The sequence below is a fragment of the Callithrix jacchus genome, chromosome 15 (assembly GCF_049354715.1).
Source record: "Callithrix jacchus isolate 240 chromosome 15, calJac240_pri, whole genome shotgun sequence".
NCBI lineage: Eukaryota > Metazoa > Chordata > Mammalia > Primates > Cebidae > Callithrix > Callithrix jacchus.
The window spans coordinates 65,511,680-65,527,556 of NC_133516.1; the positions used below are offsets into that span (position 1 = coordinate 65,511,680).

At 43.4% G+C, this 15,877-nt stretch overlaps 2 protein-coding genes across 13 annotated transcripts in view; one reads left to right on the forward strand and one right to left on the reverse strand.

Moving 5' to 3' along the window:
- Nucleotides 1-15,877, forward strand: part of LMCD1 (LIM and cysteine rich domains 1) — a 64,019-nt gene that overhangs the window by 22,694 nt on the left and 25,448 nt on the right. The window contains exons 2-3 of one of the 3 annotated variants that reach the window (XM_008982075.5): nucleotides 8,330-8,418; nucleotides 12,812-13,145. In XM_008982075.5, coding sequence (XP_008980323.1) covers nucleotides 8,330-8,418; nucleotides 12,812-13,145 — 423 coding nt within the window. The remainder of the gene's footprint in view (nucleotides 1-8,329; nucleotides 8,419-12,811; nucleotides 13,146-15,877) is intronic. The other 2 variants (XM_002758593.6, XM_017965044.4) reach the window with 2 other exon arrangements.
- LOC100391280 (coiled-coil domain-containing protein 14) overlaps nucleotides 1-15,877 on the reverse strand; it is a 193,947-nt gene that overhangs the window by 14,680 nt on the left and 163,390 nt on the right. For all 10 annotated transcript variants that reach the window (XR_013527477.1, XR_013527474.1, XR_013527478.1 and 7 more), the window contains one exon: nucleotides 1-15,877. This exon is cut by the window's left edge and continues 14,680 nt beyond it; it is cut by the window's right edge. The gene's annotated coding sequence lies outside the window, so the exon portion shown is untranslated.

Below are 15,877 nucleotides of genomic sequence, written 5' to 3' on the forward strand. Positions count from 1 at the left end.
TTTGTGTTGTTACTGTTGTTGCTGAGACAAAGCCTCACTCTGTCACCCAGGTTGCAGGCAGTGGCACAATCACAGCTCACTACAACCTCAACCTCCTGGGCTCAAGCAATCCTCCCACCTCAGCCTCCTGAGTAGCTGGGACCACAGAAGTGAACCATCACACCCAGCTAGTTTTTTAATTTTCTATAGAGATGAGGTGTCACTATACAGCCCAGACTGGTCTCAAACTCCTGAGCTCAAGCAATCCTCCTGCCTTGGACTGCCAAAGTGCTGAGATTACAGTTGTAAGCCACTGAGCCTAGACCAAACTGATGTTTTGATATTCATATACAGTGTGAACTAATCAAACTAATTTTTTTACATAGTGAGAATACTTAAGATCTACCCCGGTAGCAAATTCCAAGTACAGAATACAGTATTGTTAACTATAGTCATGATGCTTTACATTAGATCTCCAGAACTTACTCATCCTGCCTAACTGAAACTTTGTACCCTTTGACCAACATCTCCCTGTTTCTCTCAAGCCTCAGCCCCTGGCAACCACAATTCTCCTGTGTTTCTATGAATTTGACTAGTTTAGATTCCCCATATAAATGAGATCATTTATTTGTCTTTCTATGCCTGACTTATTTCACATAGCATAATGTCCTCAAGTTCATCCATGTTGTCACAAATGGCATTATTCTTGTTCTTTTTTGAGGCTGAGTATTATTCCATTGCATGTGTGTTTGTGTGTGTGTGGTGGGGGTGCCACATTTTCTTTTTCTATTTATTTCTGGACAGACAGTTAGGTTGTTTCCATATTTTGGCTATTGTGAATAGTGCTGCACTGAACTTGGGAATGCAGATATCGCTTTGAGATACTGATTTCATTTCCTTTGGATATATATCCAGATGTGGAATTTCAGGATTGTATGGAAGTTCTACTTTTAATTTTTTGAGGAAGCTCACACTGTTTTCCATAATGGCTGTACCAATTTACATTTCTCCCAACAGTGCACAAAGTTTCAGGAAGCCAATGAGCCTAGAGCCTAAAAATCCAAGTTAGAACAGTTGAAGTTACAATGATGAGACCAAATAATTCCAAAACTTGTCTGCACATTGGCATCCCCTGGGTACTTCCAGAAATACTGATGCCTGTAATCAACTCCCAGGGATTGTGGTAAAATTGGCCTGGGGTGCAGCCTGAGTTTGGAAGCATTAAAAGATCCCCAGAGTTTAGTGTTGCAGACAAGTTAGGGAACCACTGTTGTAGCCCCTTGATACTCAAAGTGTGGTCCCTGGGACACCAGCATTGGCTTCTCCTGGGAGGTGGAGGTGGGTAGAACTATATGTCAGGCTTGCTTGCCCCAGACTTGCTGAACCAGAGTGCACATTTGAGCTAGATCCCAAGTGGTTTTGTGCTAATCACAGTTTGCTTACTTTGAGGAGCACTGCCCTCCTCACACACCCAGACCAGGCAAAATCCCCCTGTTGAAGGACAATCTCAGGGCACACTGTTTCTCCTTCCTAGCACTGATTGCATTTGTAATTTTACATTTGTGTGAGTTGAGAAAAGCATCTGAGGGCTGCAAAATATCTGGAAGAGGCTTCTTGGCATGGAATTATAATGCATTGGTTAAATTAAAATGTGGATCTGGAATTCAGATACCTGTGTCCACATCTAAGCTCTAGAACTTTAATTTGACCCCTTTGAACCCCACTTAATTAGAGAGACTGGATTTTCCCAGGCTTTTCTGGTTTTTGTACTAAAGAGTTCTACATCCTAGGCACTAAACAGTCTGGTACAAACCAAGACAGTCATCCTTTAGTTAACTCATATTAACCTAGAGGGACGAACAATATATCAGTGGTCTCACACTTTAATTGTTTATCAAAATCACCTGAAGATCTTGAAGAGCAATATCTGGATCCCACCTGCAGAACGTCTCATTTCACAGGTCTGGGATGAGGCTTGAGAATTCTCTGTGCTCACAAGTTAGCTGCCGTCGTGCTGATGCTTGAGGACCACACTTTGAGAACCACTGCAACATACCTCCCTTATAGAGTTGTTGTAAGATTTGCACAAGGTCAGGCTTAGCACAGTGCCTGAAAACCACAAATTCTAGAACTTGTTACAGCTACTATTATTCCTTTTGATTATGGAAACGATGGAACTAAAGCTGGTCCCTAAAGAGTGGGCAGGTCTGAAGCTCTCTGAGGTTTAGATGAGCATGAGCAAAATCCCAGAGTATGTGTGGATTTAGTTCTGCAAGAGGCTCAGGTGGCTGGAAAGAGAATCTGGGTGGAAACAGTAAATAATATGAAAATAGAGACAAATTTGGACAGGTGAGGTGGGCCACATTGCGGGAGCCCATGACATGTAACATCCAGCAACCTTTATTCCTTTAAAAGTGATTCAGCATAATTTCAAAATGAGACAGGCACTAGTATCCTTAATACAGAAAAACTATGAAGAGTTGGGAATAAACCCAGAAATGACTTGCTTCTTGATTATTATGGATTTTGCTTCTATTTCTTAAGTGAGAACAGTTTCTAGGTAGCAGTTTTCAACATGTAGCCCCCAAGCCACTGTTCATCCAGGCATTTCCCATTACTTAGGTCCCAGTGTGAGCTCCAGCTCCCAGGTCTGGTCCTCAGCCTATGCAACCTCTGGCCTTTCAGGCTTCCAGGGAGGCAGCAGACAAACTAAGTGAAATCAATATCCTATCACTTTTCTCCCACAAGCTTAGCCTGTGGTTCTGATTCACTTGTTCCTCTGGCCAGTGCCCACGCCCCTCAACCGCAACTGTGCTTAAAGTCTATTTGTTGCCTTGAACATCTACATTTTAGTTTATTGAACAGAATAGGAGCAAGTGGTAGAAAGCCTGGGGCCAAGATAAATGTTTCTAGACCTTGTCCTGCTGCCCCCAGCCCAAACTTTTCCAGCACCCCTCACCCCTGCAAAAATACTGTCTCTCCTTTTTGGACCCAACTGGCCCAATGCCCAGAGTCAGAGCTAGACTCCCAGAAGTGCTGCTTGGGGTCTGGAGACTCCTGGGATTGTAAGAAGTCACGGATTTTAGGTTGCAACAACATGTGCGTGAATTACATTCTTAGTGGCAAATCCTGTCAGTTGTAGGAGCTTTGCTCATGAACAAAATGTAAAATATCTACTTCCCAAGATCATTGTGAAAACCAGCTCAGATAAGGGATGTGAATATACTTTGTAAACTGTAAAGTGCTGTGCCCTTGGTGGAAAGTGCTATAGCAGATTGGATAAGAGCACAACTCTGATGTAAGGCCTGCCTGGTTTCACATTCTAGCTCCACCATTTACGAGCTGTTGAATCTTGAAGAAGAGGCTCAACCTCTTGAATGAAACCTATGGGTAATCATTAGGGCATGTGATAATACTAAGATACAACTTTCAAAAAGGTAGAATTTCAACTGTTATGCAAATATGAAGTGAAACTTAACAAAGACTGTGCTCTACTCATCAATGAGGGAATCAGCATGGTGTTTAGGCCAGTTTAAAAAGCGCTTGAGGAGTTAGGTATTTATAGATAATTTAATATAAGATAAGATTGATGGGTTACTTACAAAACCAGTTAATGTCTTCCAGTACAGTAAACCCTAACAGTTGGGGTTATCTTTTTTGAAAGGACAGAAATTGTTTGTGTCTCTATTGGACCAAGATCTGCAAGTTAACATGTTACTTCACCAAGTCTCGGATCTGAACTAAGTAAATTTTTCTAGATAATCCTGTGGGGATGAGGCGAGTTAGTGTCATATTGCCGCCATATGACATTGAAAGAATGTGCCACTCACCTTTCTGCCTTATGTCTGAGTTTTAAATACTTTTTTGGAGGGATGGGGGGACAAGACGGAGTGCAGTGTCTTTCCATAGTTCACTGCAGCCTTAAACTGCTGAGCTCAAGCGATCCTCCAGCCTCAGCCTCTCAAGTAAGCTGGAACTATAGGCACATACTGCCACACCTAGTTTTTTGTTTATTTGTTTTCTTGTAGAGATGGAGGTCTCACTATATTTCACAGGCTGGTCTCGAGCTCCTGGCCTCAAGCAATCCCCCTGCCTCAGACTTCCAGAGTGCTGGGATTACAGGAATGAGCCACCACATCTAATAATTTTTTAACAATAGTAAATACTTATTTCAACTTACTACCTTTTAATGTTACATGATGCTTACAACAGCCCTATTGAGACAAAACAAAAAAGAAAGGGCAGGGATAATTCATTTTTCAGAGGAGGAAACTGAGTCACTCCATGAAAAAGAAGCTGAGATGGAAGGAGAGCCCCCATTTTCTAATTCCAAATCCCATGTTCATCCCTAAATTCTCTATTGTATATTTTCTTTTACATTTTTCTTCCTCTTAACCCTACATTGTTCTTGGTGACATTTTTTCCCCTCTACGACTTCCCTCGGGGTTCACCTGAAGGCAAATGCTCGAAGTAAAGAGGAGTCCCAGCATTGCCCCTGCTCCTTGCATCCCCAGGGGTCTCCTGGTCTAAGTCCTTTTAAGTCTCTGCCACCATTCAGTTTCTCGATAATATCAGATGAACCACATCCTACTAAACCAAGCCAAAGAAAATCATCAAAACATTTCTTCCTTTTCTCAGGAGAAAGGACAGATTAGATGCTGCATTCCAAGAAACCTTTTTTTAAGTGATGGTTTCTTTTAAACTCTTCTATTCTCAGCTACTGTGAGACACAGAGCCCACATCAGAAAAACCTACTGTTTATAAACTAGAGTATCTCACTTGGAACTGTGGCTGACTGATGTTTTCCTCTCCTCAGTAAACGAGATTGTTCTGTGTTGAAGATGGGGGGTCTGTCTGGCTCCTGGATGAATCACATGCAGTGCACAAATGACTATTTATTGCATTAAATAGCCAGAAAACTAGCTGCAAGTGTGTCCTGATGACCTGAATCAATTTCTTCCTTGCAAGGCCATTTATTTTTCTCTCCCACATACTTCTGTTGCCATGGAAACCATCCCACTAGCAGATGGAGACCAGGGCCAACTCTCTGCTTCCTGAACCTCCATTTAGTTTAGTGTCCTGGCCCAACCAGGCCAGATCGCCTGCGTCTTCACTTGCCTGACTGCATGGGGCTTTCTTTGTGCTTGTTGAGATTTTCAACTTGGGTTCTCTTTAGGTGATGGGTAGCAGAGCACCATGAGGGCAAAGGGCTAGGAATGGCCTTGCTTAATGAGTTAATCATTAAGTGTGGGACATGAGTGAGCATATTTTGTTTTTACGTTTTGTAGAAAAACCTAGTCAGAGAGGCAACCCTTTTTATAAGTAAAAAAAAGTAGAGAATAAGAAAGTATAGGGGTGTGCCATTAGAAAAATAGTTTCTCTGAAGTTCCCTAGTATTTTGAAGCTAGAAAAAAAATGCATTGAGAACAGCTAATTTGGTGTCTCTCAAACCTTTTTTTATAAGATGTAATTAATGACATCAACAACAACAAATGCTCAATGCATAATAAATGTGTGCCAAACCCTTTTCAGGCAGTATCTCACTTAACCTTCTGGTAACCCTGTGAGGCAGGTTGCATTCCCATTATCCCCGTGACACAGGTCAAGAGCCTGGAACTCAGTAAGCCTACTTGCCCAAGTACAGTGGAGGAAAGGGGAAAAATTGGGATAAAACTCAGGACTAAAGCCTGGGCCTCCAAAGCCGAAAGGGCTGCTTGCTCTCCCCTTCTCTTCTTGCTTCTAGCGTGGGCTGGCCTGTTAAAGGTTCGGGAGCCTCTACACATCCAGTGCCTGCCATTTGTATTTGATCAGGTGATTCTCTCTGCCACTCCCAACCAGGAACCGCTTTGTAACATCTCACAAAATGAGGATCCTGCAGAACAGAATGTGGGCAGCCCCAGTGCAGTCCAGTTCCTTTTTTTTTCAGAGGAGATGCTTTCGGCTGGGCAAGGAAATGACTCGTCTCCAGTTACACAGCTAATAAATGCCAGAGTTGGCACCCAAAGGCCAGACCCCCGCCTCGCAGGCCAGTACTCTGCTCTGCTGGCTACCTACGTCACTATTTCTAAACCAAACCCCGAGTCTGCAGACAGACTGCAGCTCCACTCCACTCTCCAAGCCAAGCATCGGAACTAATTCCCTTGTAGAATGAGGGTTAATTCAACCTCTCAGAAGAACAATAACACGGAAGTGTTCAGGGTGCTTTGCCGCTTGGAAATGCCTTCACCTATCTCTCCAGTTTCCAGGCCTCTGGATATATCTGAAATGGTCCAACAATGAAGCCTTATTCACAAATTGTATACCTCCCAAAATAAACTTTGAATGACTCCAATATTAAGTGTGTAAAGATCACTGAATTTCAATTAGGAGAACTGAAAGTATCAAGAAGGAGAGGTGGAATTGAACAAAGTTATATGCCAGTGGCTTTAGGGACCAAAGTCCTGCCTGTGAATGAAAGCTCTTCAACTTAGAAGAATGAGTTAGCAGTAGGTGTGTTTTAATTTTCACTTTTCATTGAAAATTTCAAAACTCATTGAATAGGCCTAAATGTAAACTTGCTTCCCTCTACACTCCACATATGTGCAACATGGTTCTCACTCCCTGAAGCTGTAAATATGCATTGAACAAGATGACAGAGTATGTGGGGACATGGTGTAAACAGCAGTCACCAAATAAGAGGCATGGAATGAAACATTATTGTGGGAAGATTTGGTGCACAAGAGAGGTACTGTGAAGGACAGCTGTCTCTTTCCATACCTGTGAATTCTACCACTGGCAATAAGTATGGCTTCACAAGTTTCACTGCTTGTTTTCTCCCTCAAATGCAAAGAGAGTAGACCAGTAGCACCAAAGGACATGCTCAGATTGCACACCCTGCTCATCATGCCTTCCGTACCTTTTTCACTTCACACATTTTCTTCCTTCTGCTAGGCATCTCCTTCCCCTTTTCTGCCTGTCTATCTTGCACAGCCCAAATCCAAAGTCACCTCCTGTAAGAAGAAGTCACCTACTTTAATAAACTCATATTTCCCATATGAGTTTATTAACACCTTCCTCTGTGCTTCTAAAATCTGTGACATTTCTAGTGCCTAATGTGGTCCTGCATGTTACATATATTATCTCTGTAACCACTTGGCAGGTAAGGAAACTGAGGCTCAGTATGTCCAAGGCCATACAGCCAATAAGTTGAAAAGCTCAATTTGGAACACAAGTCTCTCAGACTCCAAAGTCCAGGCCTCTACATAACAGGCAGCTTCCCTTACCTCAGACTTACCACTGACAGGAGCAGGAGATGAATGTGTTTTCCTCTCCATATTCTCCTAGCTATCTGTGAGTTCCACGAGGGCACACCTGAGTCTTATATTATATTCCCGTGCCTGGTACATAGTAGATGCTAAATAAATGGTATGTTTGTTGGATAAGACACTTATCCCTTTACATTACTGGTTGATTGAGCCCTGCTTATGATGAAATCATAATGAAGTACATCCCTGTACCAAGTTGTCCCCACCCCAACCCCAATGGAGAGTTGGGTAAGTTTCTCAGCAGATTCACATTATTAACCCACTTCTCCGATGCTAATGTAATCAGATCTCCTGCGAATTTTGTTAAAGTGCAGATCTGATTCAAACAGGCTAGAGTGGGGCCTGAGGGTCTGTTTTTCTGGCAAGCTCCTGGGTGATGCTTCTGGTTTGAAGATGCCATTTGGGTTTAAACACATCGACAGTGGCAGCCAATGCACTTTTGGTACCTTTGACTGGTAACAAGTAATAAAACCTGTCTCATGCATTGTTCTCCTTCCAAAGGAGATTTTAAGTGCTCATGTGATTTTTCAATGTTTCAGGAAAATATTTAAGTTATGCTTCCAGCTATAAACATTTGGCAGCATGCACATTTGTTTGTGCCTGTAGCTTTGGTTTAATCACACTCTATCAATAAATCACAAATAAATGAGAGAAAAGAGACACTCACTGTAGATTCCATTCCAGTGACATGTGGATCAGGAGAGTGGGTGAGGATGGAGGATGGAGCAGATAGATGGCCACTCACAGTAGGGCATTTCCAACCAGTCTTGATGTTTAGGGACAGCACTGCAGGCTGGGAAAAGACGCTTATTGTATTCTTGCTGGTAAGAGCCCCACCCATCCACACTTGCCTATCCTCTGGCCCCACTCCATGTTCCCGTTTGGTCTTCTCACTTCCTGGTAAACAGTTTGTGATGGCTTATTGATCTCAAGCCCTTTGAACCCCACACAGTCCCTTTGCCAGCATGCCAAGTCTTTTAGAGGTCAAGCATCTCCGGTCCAAGATATTTGGAAGGAAAATACCCTCTTTTCTGTTCCTTTTCCAGATGTCCCTGGGCCAGCTGCAGTCAGCAAGAGGTGTGGCATGTTTGGGATGCAAGGGGACGTGTTCAGGCTTCGAGCCACATTCATGGAGGTAACAGATTTTGTCAGGAGGGTACCTGTCTGCCTTTGTTACTTGGCTGTCCTCTCGGGGAACCCTGGTTGCTTTATCCACTGGGACTACTTTGGTTGTATGCATTGTCAGGGAAGGAAGGCTACAGAGCGAAGGTACTCCTGCTTGGTCCAATTCAGAAACATGAAAAAAGTCCTTGGCAGGGAGAGGAAAGATCTGAAGAAGGAGGTTAGCACTTCCTAAACCATTTCCAGGTAGAGTCCACCAAGCCCAGCTCAGCAAGAATTGCTCTGGGAAGACCTGGGTGCTTGTCCCTGGTGCATTTGGGGTATGCCTTGAGGTTTGGTGTATAGGGTTGATCTCTCCCCACTGCACTGTCATTGCTGTTGATGTGTTTTGGTCCAGAGTGTCCCCTGGGACCGAAAGAGAGGTCATTCTGTCCACAGTACTTAAAAGCCAGGACCTAGTATTCATATCTGCATGAGAGGACCATAAGATCCAGCTAGACTTGGATTTCCAGAGGTTTTCTTTCTTTTTTTCCACTGAGGATTCTGAGGACAAGAGTGAGGCTGCCACATTGCACAGTCCCTGAGCGGCATTCATGTCAGCATCTACGTGGGCAGCACCTCTGGAGTTGTGCGGAGAATAGACTGTGAGACTGTCCCTGCAGCCCTAGGAGAGGAAGGTTAAGCTCTGTGGAGGACACAAAGAAAGTTTTTATCATCACTGCTGTAGTGTTGCCGTGGGCACTCAGTGGGGAACAAAGTTTGGAAGGTGTTTTTGCAGCAATACTGACTTCCTTTGTGAGGTGGAAATTATAAAAATAACTACATACTCATGAACTGAGTGAAATCTTTTTACTTAAATGTTGAAATAACCCTAAGCAGTAGGTATTACCATCTCCATTGTGTTGATCAGGCCATTGAAGGCAGGCAATGGGGAAATGACTACCAAATGACAGGATTTGAATTCAGATCTACATGAATCCCAGTCCCATGCTTCTAACCATTCTGCAGTACACTGGGCTATGACCTTTCAGGGCAGAACCCCATTCCCTGACTCCATTCCCTGACAGTTCTGAACCTCAGAGGAGCTCACACGGTCTTCTGGTTGCAAGGGACCTTCAAGGTCACCCAATTCAGGCTTCTATCCTCTGCAAAAATTCCTTCTGTAATTTAAACACTCCTAGGAGGAGTTCTCCACACTTCTATTTTAGCCATTTGAGCTCTTTCTGGCCTTGAAAGAAAGTCAACTTCCTTATCATTTCAACCCCACTGGTCCTGGATCTTCCCTTAGAATCTCAGGACAGCATTGATTCCTCTTGAGCTCTTTGAAGACAGCTAGGATGTCTCCTTTTAGACTTCTTGAGCCAGGGGAAAATGTTATGTAAATGTACCCACCAAGTCAATTCAGTCAGTTTCCCCTTCTCTGAAGGATCACAGCCCTGTGCTCCCTGCTGTCCAACATCTGAAAATGGTCATTTAGTGTATTTTCTCTGGTTTTCCAGAAAATGTTGCCAAAAAATGCAACAACCATTTTTCTGGTTTAGGAAGAGAGGACAATTTTGAATCCTGTTTCTTGTGTCTGCAAGCAGAAGTCTCTTAATATTGTTTTAATCACTCCATTTCCTGTCATCGTACAAATGATTTGAACATCAAGTGAATTTGTCTTTGAGAAATACAAATTGAAGCTGGTAGCTCCTGCATATCAGCTGTCATCCTCGGTGGGAAGAATCCAGATAGGGACTTAAATTAGACTCAGATTGAAGCAGTAACATCAAAGAAGCTTAGGAGGGAAATCCCGTTATACCTTTTTATGCTCCAAGTTTTAAACTCTCAATTGTTTGAAAGACATTTAAATGACCAAAGTGCCAACCAATGTGGTTTAAGAGGAAAGCCCCTCAACTAATCATCACAGGACAGAATTCAGTCCCAGGTTACCAATGAGAGATTGCAGAAATGGCCATTTTCATACCGCTGAGAATATTTTGGGGTGGGTCTGTTTCCTCTACAATCTGAGCACCTAATAAAGAGTGGGGTGGGGTGAGAGGGGTGTATTCCTCATGTATAAAGTCCCAGCTACATGCCTGGCCATGTGAAGAGTGTGAATAAAAGGGGAAATTGTGTTGATACAATTTCAAGGAATATCTCAGATCTGTTAACCTTTCTTTTTGTTTTGTTTTGAAATGTTTTACATTATCAGACTCTCTAATTAGCATCCTGAAATTCCACATTAACTGAAAAAGCAATGGGCAGACTCCTCATCCAGTTCTATTTATGGAAAGCACTGGGGAGTTCAGAAGGTCAGATGGGACACTGAAGAGTCAGGTTCCTCTGTGACCCTCCATGCCAGGATTTACTTCGCTTTCTGCCTCTTCCTACTCCTTCCACTTCCAGTCCTGCTGTTCTCACACCCCACCTGTCAACCACTGATACTGCCTATTGCCTGTCTTCTTAAAGAACCAGACTCCTCATGCCTGGCGCTTAAAAGGGATATGCAAGAGAATATTATTGATTGTGAATAAAATGCAAAACAAAGCAACCCATTTTTTTTAGAAGGAAAACCTTCTCATTTATGCTTTGCAACACCCTTAAGGTCATTTTCTCTTTTTGGTTACTAGAATGCATCCTTGAGATTATCGATTTTAACATTTCTCAAATTGCAGCCCGCTGAATGTGAACTTGTACTGTGAGCTTTTTCAGTAGCATTCCAAATGTCATGCTCCACATCAGTGTATCAAAGTCAAGGAGCAGCTTTGCACTAAAGAGGGGCGTTTAACCTCCCTTAGCCCACTGTTTTCCAAACTCACAACCACTAAGCTCCGAGCCTTTTTTATGTGCCACATACTAACCTCCTGGAGAACTGCTCCAGGCCAGCAGAACTACCTCAGATTTTAGGCAACTTTTCTGCCCCAAACGTATTCTACTTTATATAGTTTCCATCTGATTTTCTCTTCCTCCCCCATCCCAACCGTAAGCTCCTTAAAGGTCACAATAAGGCCTTTTTCTCTTCATATTCAATGAGGGATTTCCAACCTCTTAGGACAGTTACATTTTGGGTCTCATAATTCTTTGTTGTTGGAGCCGTTCTGTGGAATGTAGAATGTTTAGCAGCATCCCTAGCCACCTACCCACCAGACATCATTACCACTCCCCTGCCCCACTGGGACAATTGCAAATATCTCCAGACATTGCTAATTCTGTCCCAAGGGACATTGCTAATTCTGTCTTTAGTTGAGAGCCACTAATGCAGACCATCAATGTAGCCCCACAGTCAACATTTGTGATATTCGATTAGATATATTTACCTCCTGAGTATAGATGAGAAATGGAGGGTTCCCTCAGCCTTGCTGATCATTCAGCTGCAGTGATCTCCCTTACTGGGCCTCCCTCATCCTTGCAGTTGGCCTTGACATTGCTCATTTTACTTAACAACCTCTCAAGTTGCATGCAAAGGAGCATCTGAGACCCAGCACAGCCTGCCTATGAAAACAGGCCAGCAAGAGAGGGGAGTGATTCTCCTCTCACGCCATAGAACTCTCTGGATTTCTAAACCTTAACAGCATGCCACCAAGTAGCCACACATTTTTTAACTGTCAAAGAGAAGCATAAGGCTTTTTAGTATATTTGGACCATCCCCAGGATGTGTTTCCTTCTCCTGACAAAGCCTTCCCAAAAAACTTCTATCTCCCCACCCAGAGGGTTTTTCTCAGCTCACTCTCTCCCCGCTGGGTTCTGTTCACAAATTTCTTGAAGAAAATGTCCACTGTATTCTAACATCAGTATGCATGCTAAAGAGTTTAAAAGTTGCTGAAGCTCCAGGGCTGTGATCTTGGGAAACAATTTTAATAATTATTAAGAGCAGGAGTTAGCAAATTTTTTTTGTAAAGGGAGAAAGTAAGTACATATTTTAAGCTTTGTGAGCCAGATGCTCTTTGTTGTAACTACTAACTCTGCTGTTGTTACCTTAAATCAACCACAGACAATATGTGAATGAATGGGCATGGCTGTGTTCCAATAAAACTTTATTTATAAGAGCAGATTGTGGGCCAGGTTTAGGCTATGGGCCATGCAGACTCCAGCCCAGCTTTATGAATGGGCATGGCTGTTTTCCAATAAAACTTTATTTACAAGAGCAGATTATGGGCCAGGTTTAGGCTATGGGCCACACAGACTCCAGCCCAGCTTTAGAGCATCTCGATGAATGAATCAGCTTTTGCCATGGCAACCACCAGGAGGGAAAACATGCCACTGTTTTTATCAGCAAAAGTTATATCCTATTCCTCAGTGATAGATTAATATAAAGACTATCATTTCCAAATGCAGGTCCCAATTCCAAAGCCCTTTATGTCTCAGGTTACCATTTGTCTGATGCTAACCTTTCTAACTTAAATTTTTTAACTTGCTTTCAAAAGGGTAGAAGCTGCTAGCAGGAGAATCTGCCTCTCTTTCCTGAATGTTAATCTCACTCGTCCTCATCCACCCACCCCCAGGAAAATATGCAAGTCTTGCAAATGCAGCCAAGAGGACCACTGCCTAACCTCTGACCTAGAAGACGATCGGAAAATTGGCCGCTTGCTGATGGACTCCAAGTATTCCACCCTCACTGCCCGGGTGAAAGGCGGGGACGGCATCCGGATTTACAAGAGGAATCGGATGATCATGACCAACCCTATTGCCACTGGGAAAGATCCCACTTTTGACACCATCACCTACGAGTGGGCTCCTCCTGGAGTCACCCAAAAACTGGTAAGATAGCTTCCCCTAACCAAGCAGTTGTTTTCCTATCCTTATAAATACTAGCCATGTCAAGTGTTCCTGAACTTTAAACATGGGGTGGCAAGAGATCAAGGTCACAAAAATGGCAGAAGTGGCTGTGGTTTTAGCCCTGCCCTTATATCATGTGATGTTGAATGATGGTCTGAGCCGCCATTTTCCTTATCCATGAAATGGGTAGAGGTGCTCATATGGCCCCTAAGAGGCCTTGCAGCTCAAGTACAGAGCTGTTCCCTTTGGGGTCCTCACTTCTGAACAAGTTTTATCACCCAAAATTCTGAGTGCTTGTCTCCATCTGCAAGATATTCATTTTCCCTCAAAGTTGCCTGGTACATGCCCTTTGCAAACCTGTAGGAGAGCAGAGAAACAGTTCTCTCTTCTGCCTAACTACTGAAGCCTCTTGGTCTTAGAAGGGAGAACTAAACTGGTTTTACACAACCTTGAACAAAAGCAACCAGATAAATCTTGAGTAAATGATCAGAGAGACCGTAAGGAGGGCAGAAAGAACACAGGTCCAGAGAGAGCAAGTGACTTACACAAGGTTACACCCTCGCCGCTCACTGGAATCCCTGGGATCTGCACAAGGTCTCCCTGCCCAGGTCTCATCCCAGGCCACTGAGTCAGAAGCTCCAACTACAGAATCCAACTCATCAGATATGAGCATTTCATATGACTCCCTCTGCAGCCACCTTCAAGATCCAATGCACCAGACTGGGGCTCCTATAATCTCAACATGTGTAGAAATCATCTGGGGAGCTCATCAAAATGCATCCAGCAGGTTTAAGGCCATCCTGAGATTCTGCATACCTCACACACTCCCAGGTGATCCTGATGCTACTAGTCCCCAGAACCCCACATGTGGAGTAACAAGAGGCTGGATGATTTCTATAAGTTAATGAGATTTGTAGAAGGTTCAACAATTTTAAAAATGCAAGCATGGAATTTAGTTGAATATTTTCTGGAAGAAAAGGAGTGCCTTTAGAGCCCTTCATAGCCCTATCCTTCAGGCTCCTCCATGACTGCCATCACCGTGCTCTCACTCCCAACATCTCAACATCTCATGACACTCCGACTTCCTCCTTCCAATGCTAGAACACACCAAGCTCTTGCCCTCTGTGGGGACTTAGCACTTGCTGCTCCTCTTTTTTGAAAGGTTCTTTTCTTGCTCTTCACATGGTTGGGCTCTTCCCAAATAGTCCTTCCCCAGGTATTCAATTTACAATAGATGCCACCTGTCATCCTATCACATTTTTTCTTTCTTTTGGTTTCTTTAAAAACTTTTATTGCAAGTGGACTATCTTAGATCTGTGCCTAGATATGAGGGAAGACACCCTGCCTGTCCTGTCAACCATAACATCCAGCACCCAGCACAGTGCAAGGTGTAGAACAGGTGTGACAAGTGTTACTGCAATGTCATAGCCTTTTAAGTCAGAGATGCTCCAAGTATGGGCTGTGGACTGGAGCTGTTCCACACAGTCTTTGCAACCTGGACACAATGAGAAAAGTACAGACATTGATAATATACGTTGGGAAAATGTTACAGCAATTTGACATCCAACTGTGTGATGAGATAAGAACTCATCCCATTGAACAGAATTCCACTGTGGTCAGACTCACACTGAAATCTCATGGAGCATGCGCTACATTCTAATCACATGAGAGAGACCACAAATCACTCTGCAATGAGTGGAAAAACAAACAAACCTTGATCCTTCACCATAGAGAGTTTGAGAGGCACGGTTCTAAGCTGTTGCCTTAAGCGGGGACCATCCCTTCCAGATAAAGTAAAGAGAGGCTAAGATTTTTTTCTTAATCTGTACTTTTTGAAAAGAAAAACCGCATTTTAAAAGACTTCAGCATCCATGAACTCAATCATCCTGTAAGGCAGGAATTGTTTTACATGTAAGGAAACACAGAATGGTTAATTGTCCTTCAAAAGTTTTTAGTGCTAGACAGGGGCTGGTCCCAGGCCACAGAGCGTGGCCATAGAACAACAGCAGAGCCACATGCCCAGTAGTTCAGAACTCAGATCTCCCTCTACCTCCAGGTCTGGGTAAGCTATCAAGAGGTCTCCAGATGTCAGTGGAAACTAAAGCAAGCAGCTCATGAAAGAGCTGGCTGCGGTCTTCAGGGATCAGTTGGTGAAAACCCCAAACATATCGACCCCGGACTAATCAGGGTAAGGGATCAGCAGGCAGTGATTAATGCTGGCTCATAAAACCACATGGCTATAAAGAACCCCTCTGTCTGCTCTGTACCTGGGCGCCCAGAGCAAGTCACTGAGATTGGACAACTCTCCCTTCCCACTCACCTTCCCAAGTTTTTTTAAATCACCAAATGATCAAGACTGATTATATTTTGGGAATGGGACTGATTTTTGCGATCTCTCATCCTTTGCAACGAGAATGAAAGCCTGAGCCTTTAAATGCTGATAACAATAAGCCTAATTGTGGACATTTGTTAAGTATTTACTGTGTATCAGCTACTGTGCAAGGAGCTTTCCATGCACAATCTCATCTAATTTTCCAGCATTGTTAGAAATATACTATTATTACCCTCATCTACAAAGAAGGAAACTGAGGCTCAGAGAGATGATGCAGTGATGCAGCTAGCTAAATGTCCCACAGCTGATTTAAGTGACAGAGCCAGGTGTTGAACTCAGATCACACTGACTCCAAAATCTGGGCTCTCCCACCAATCCAGGC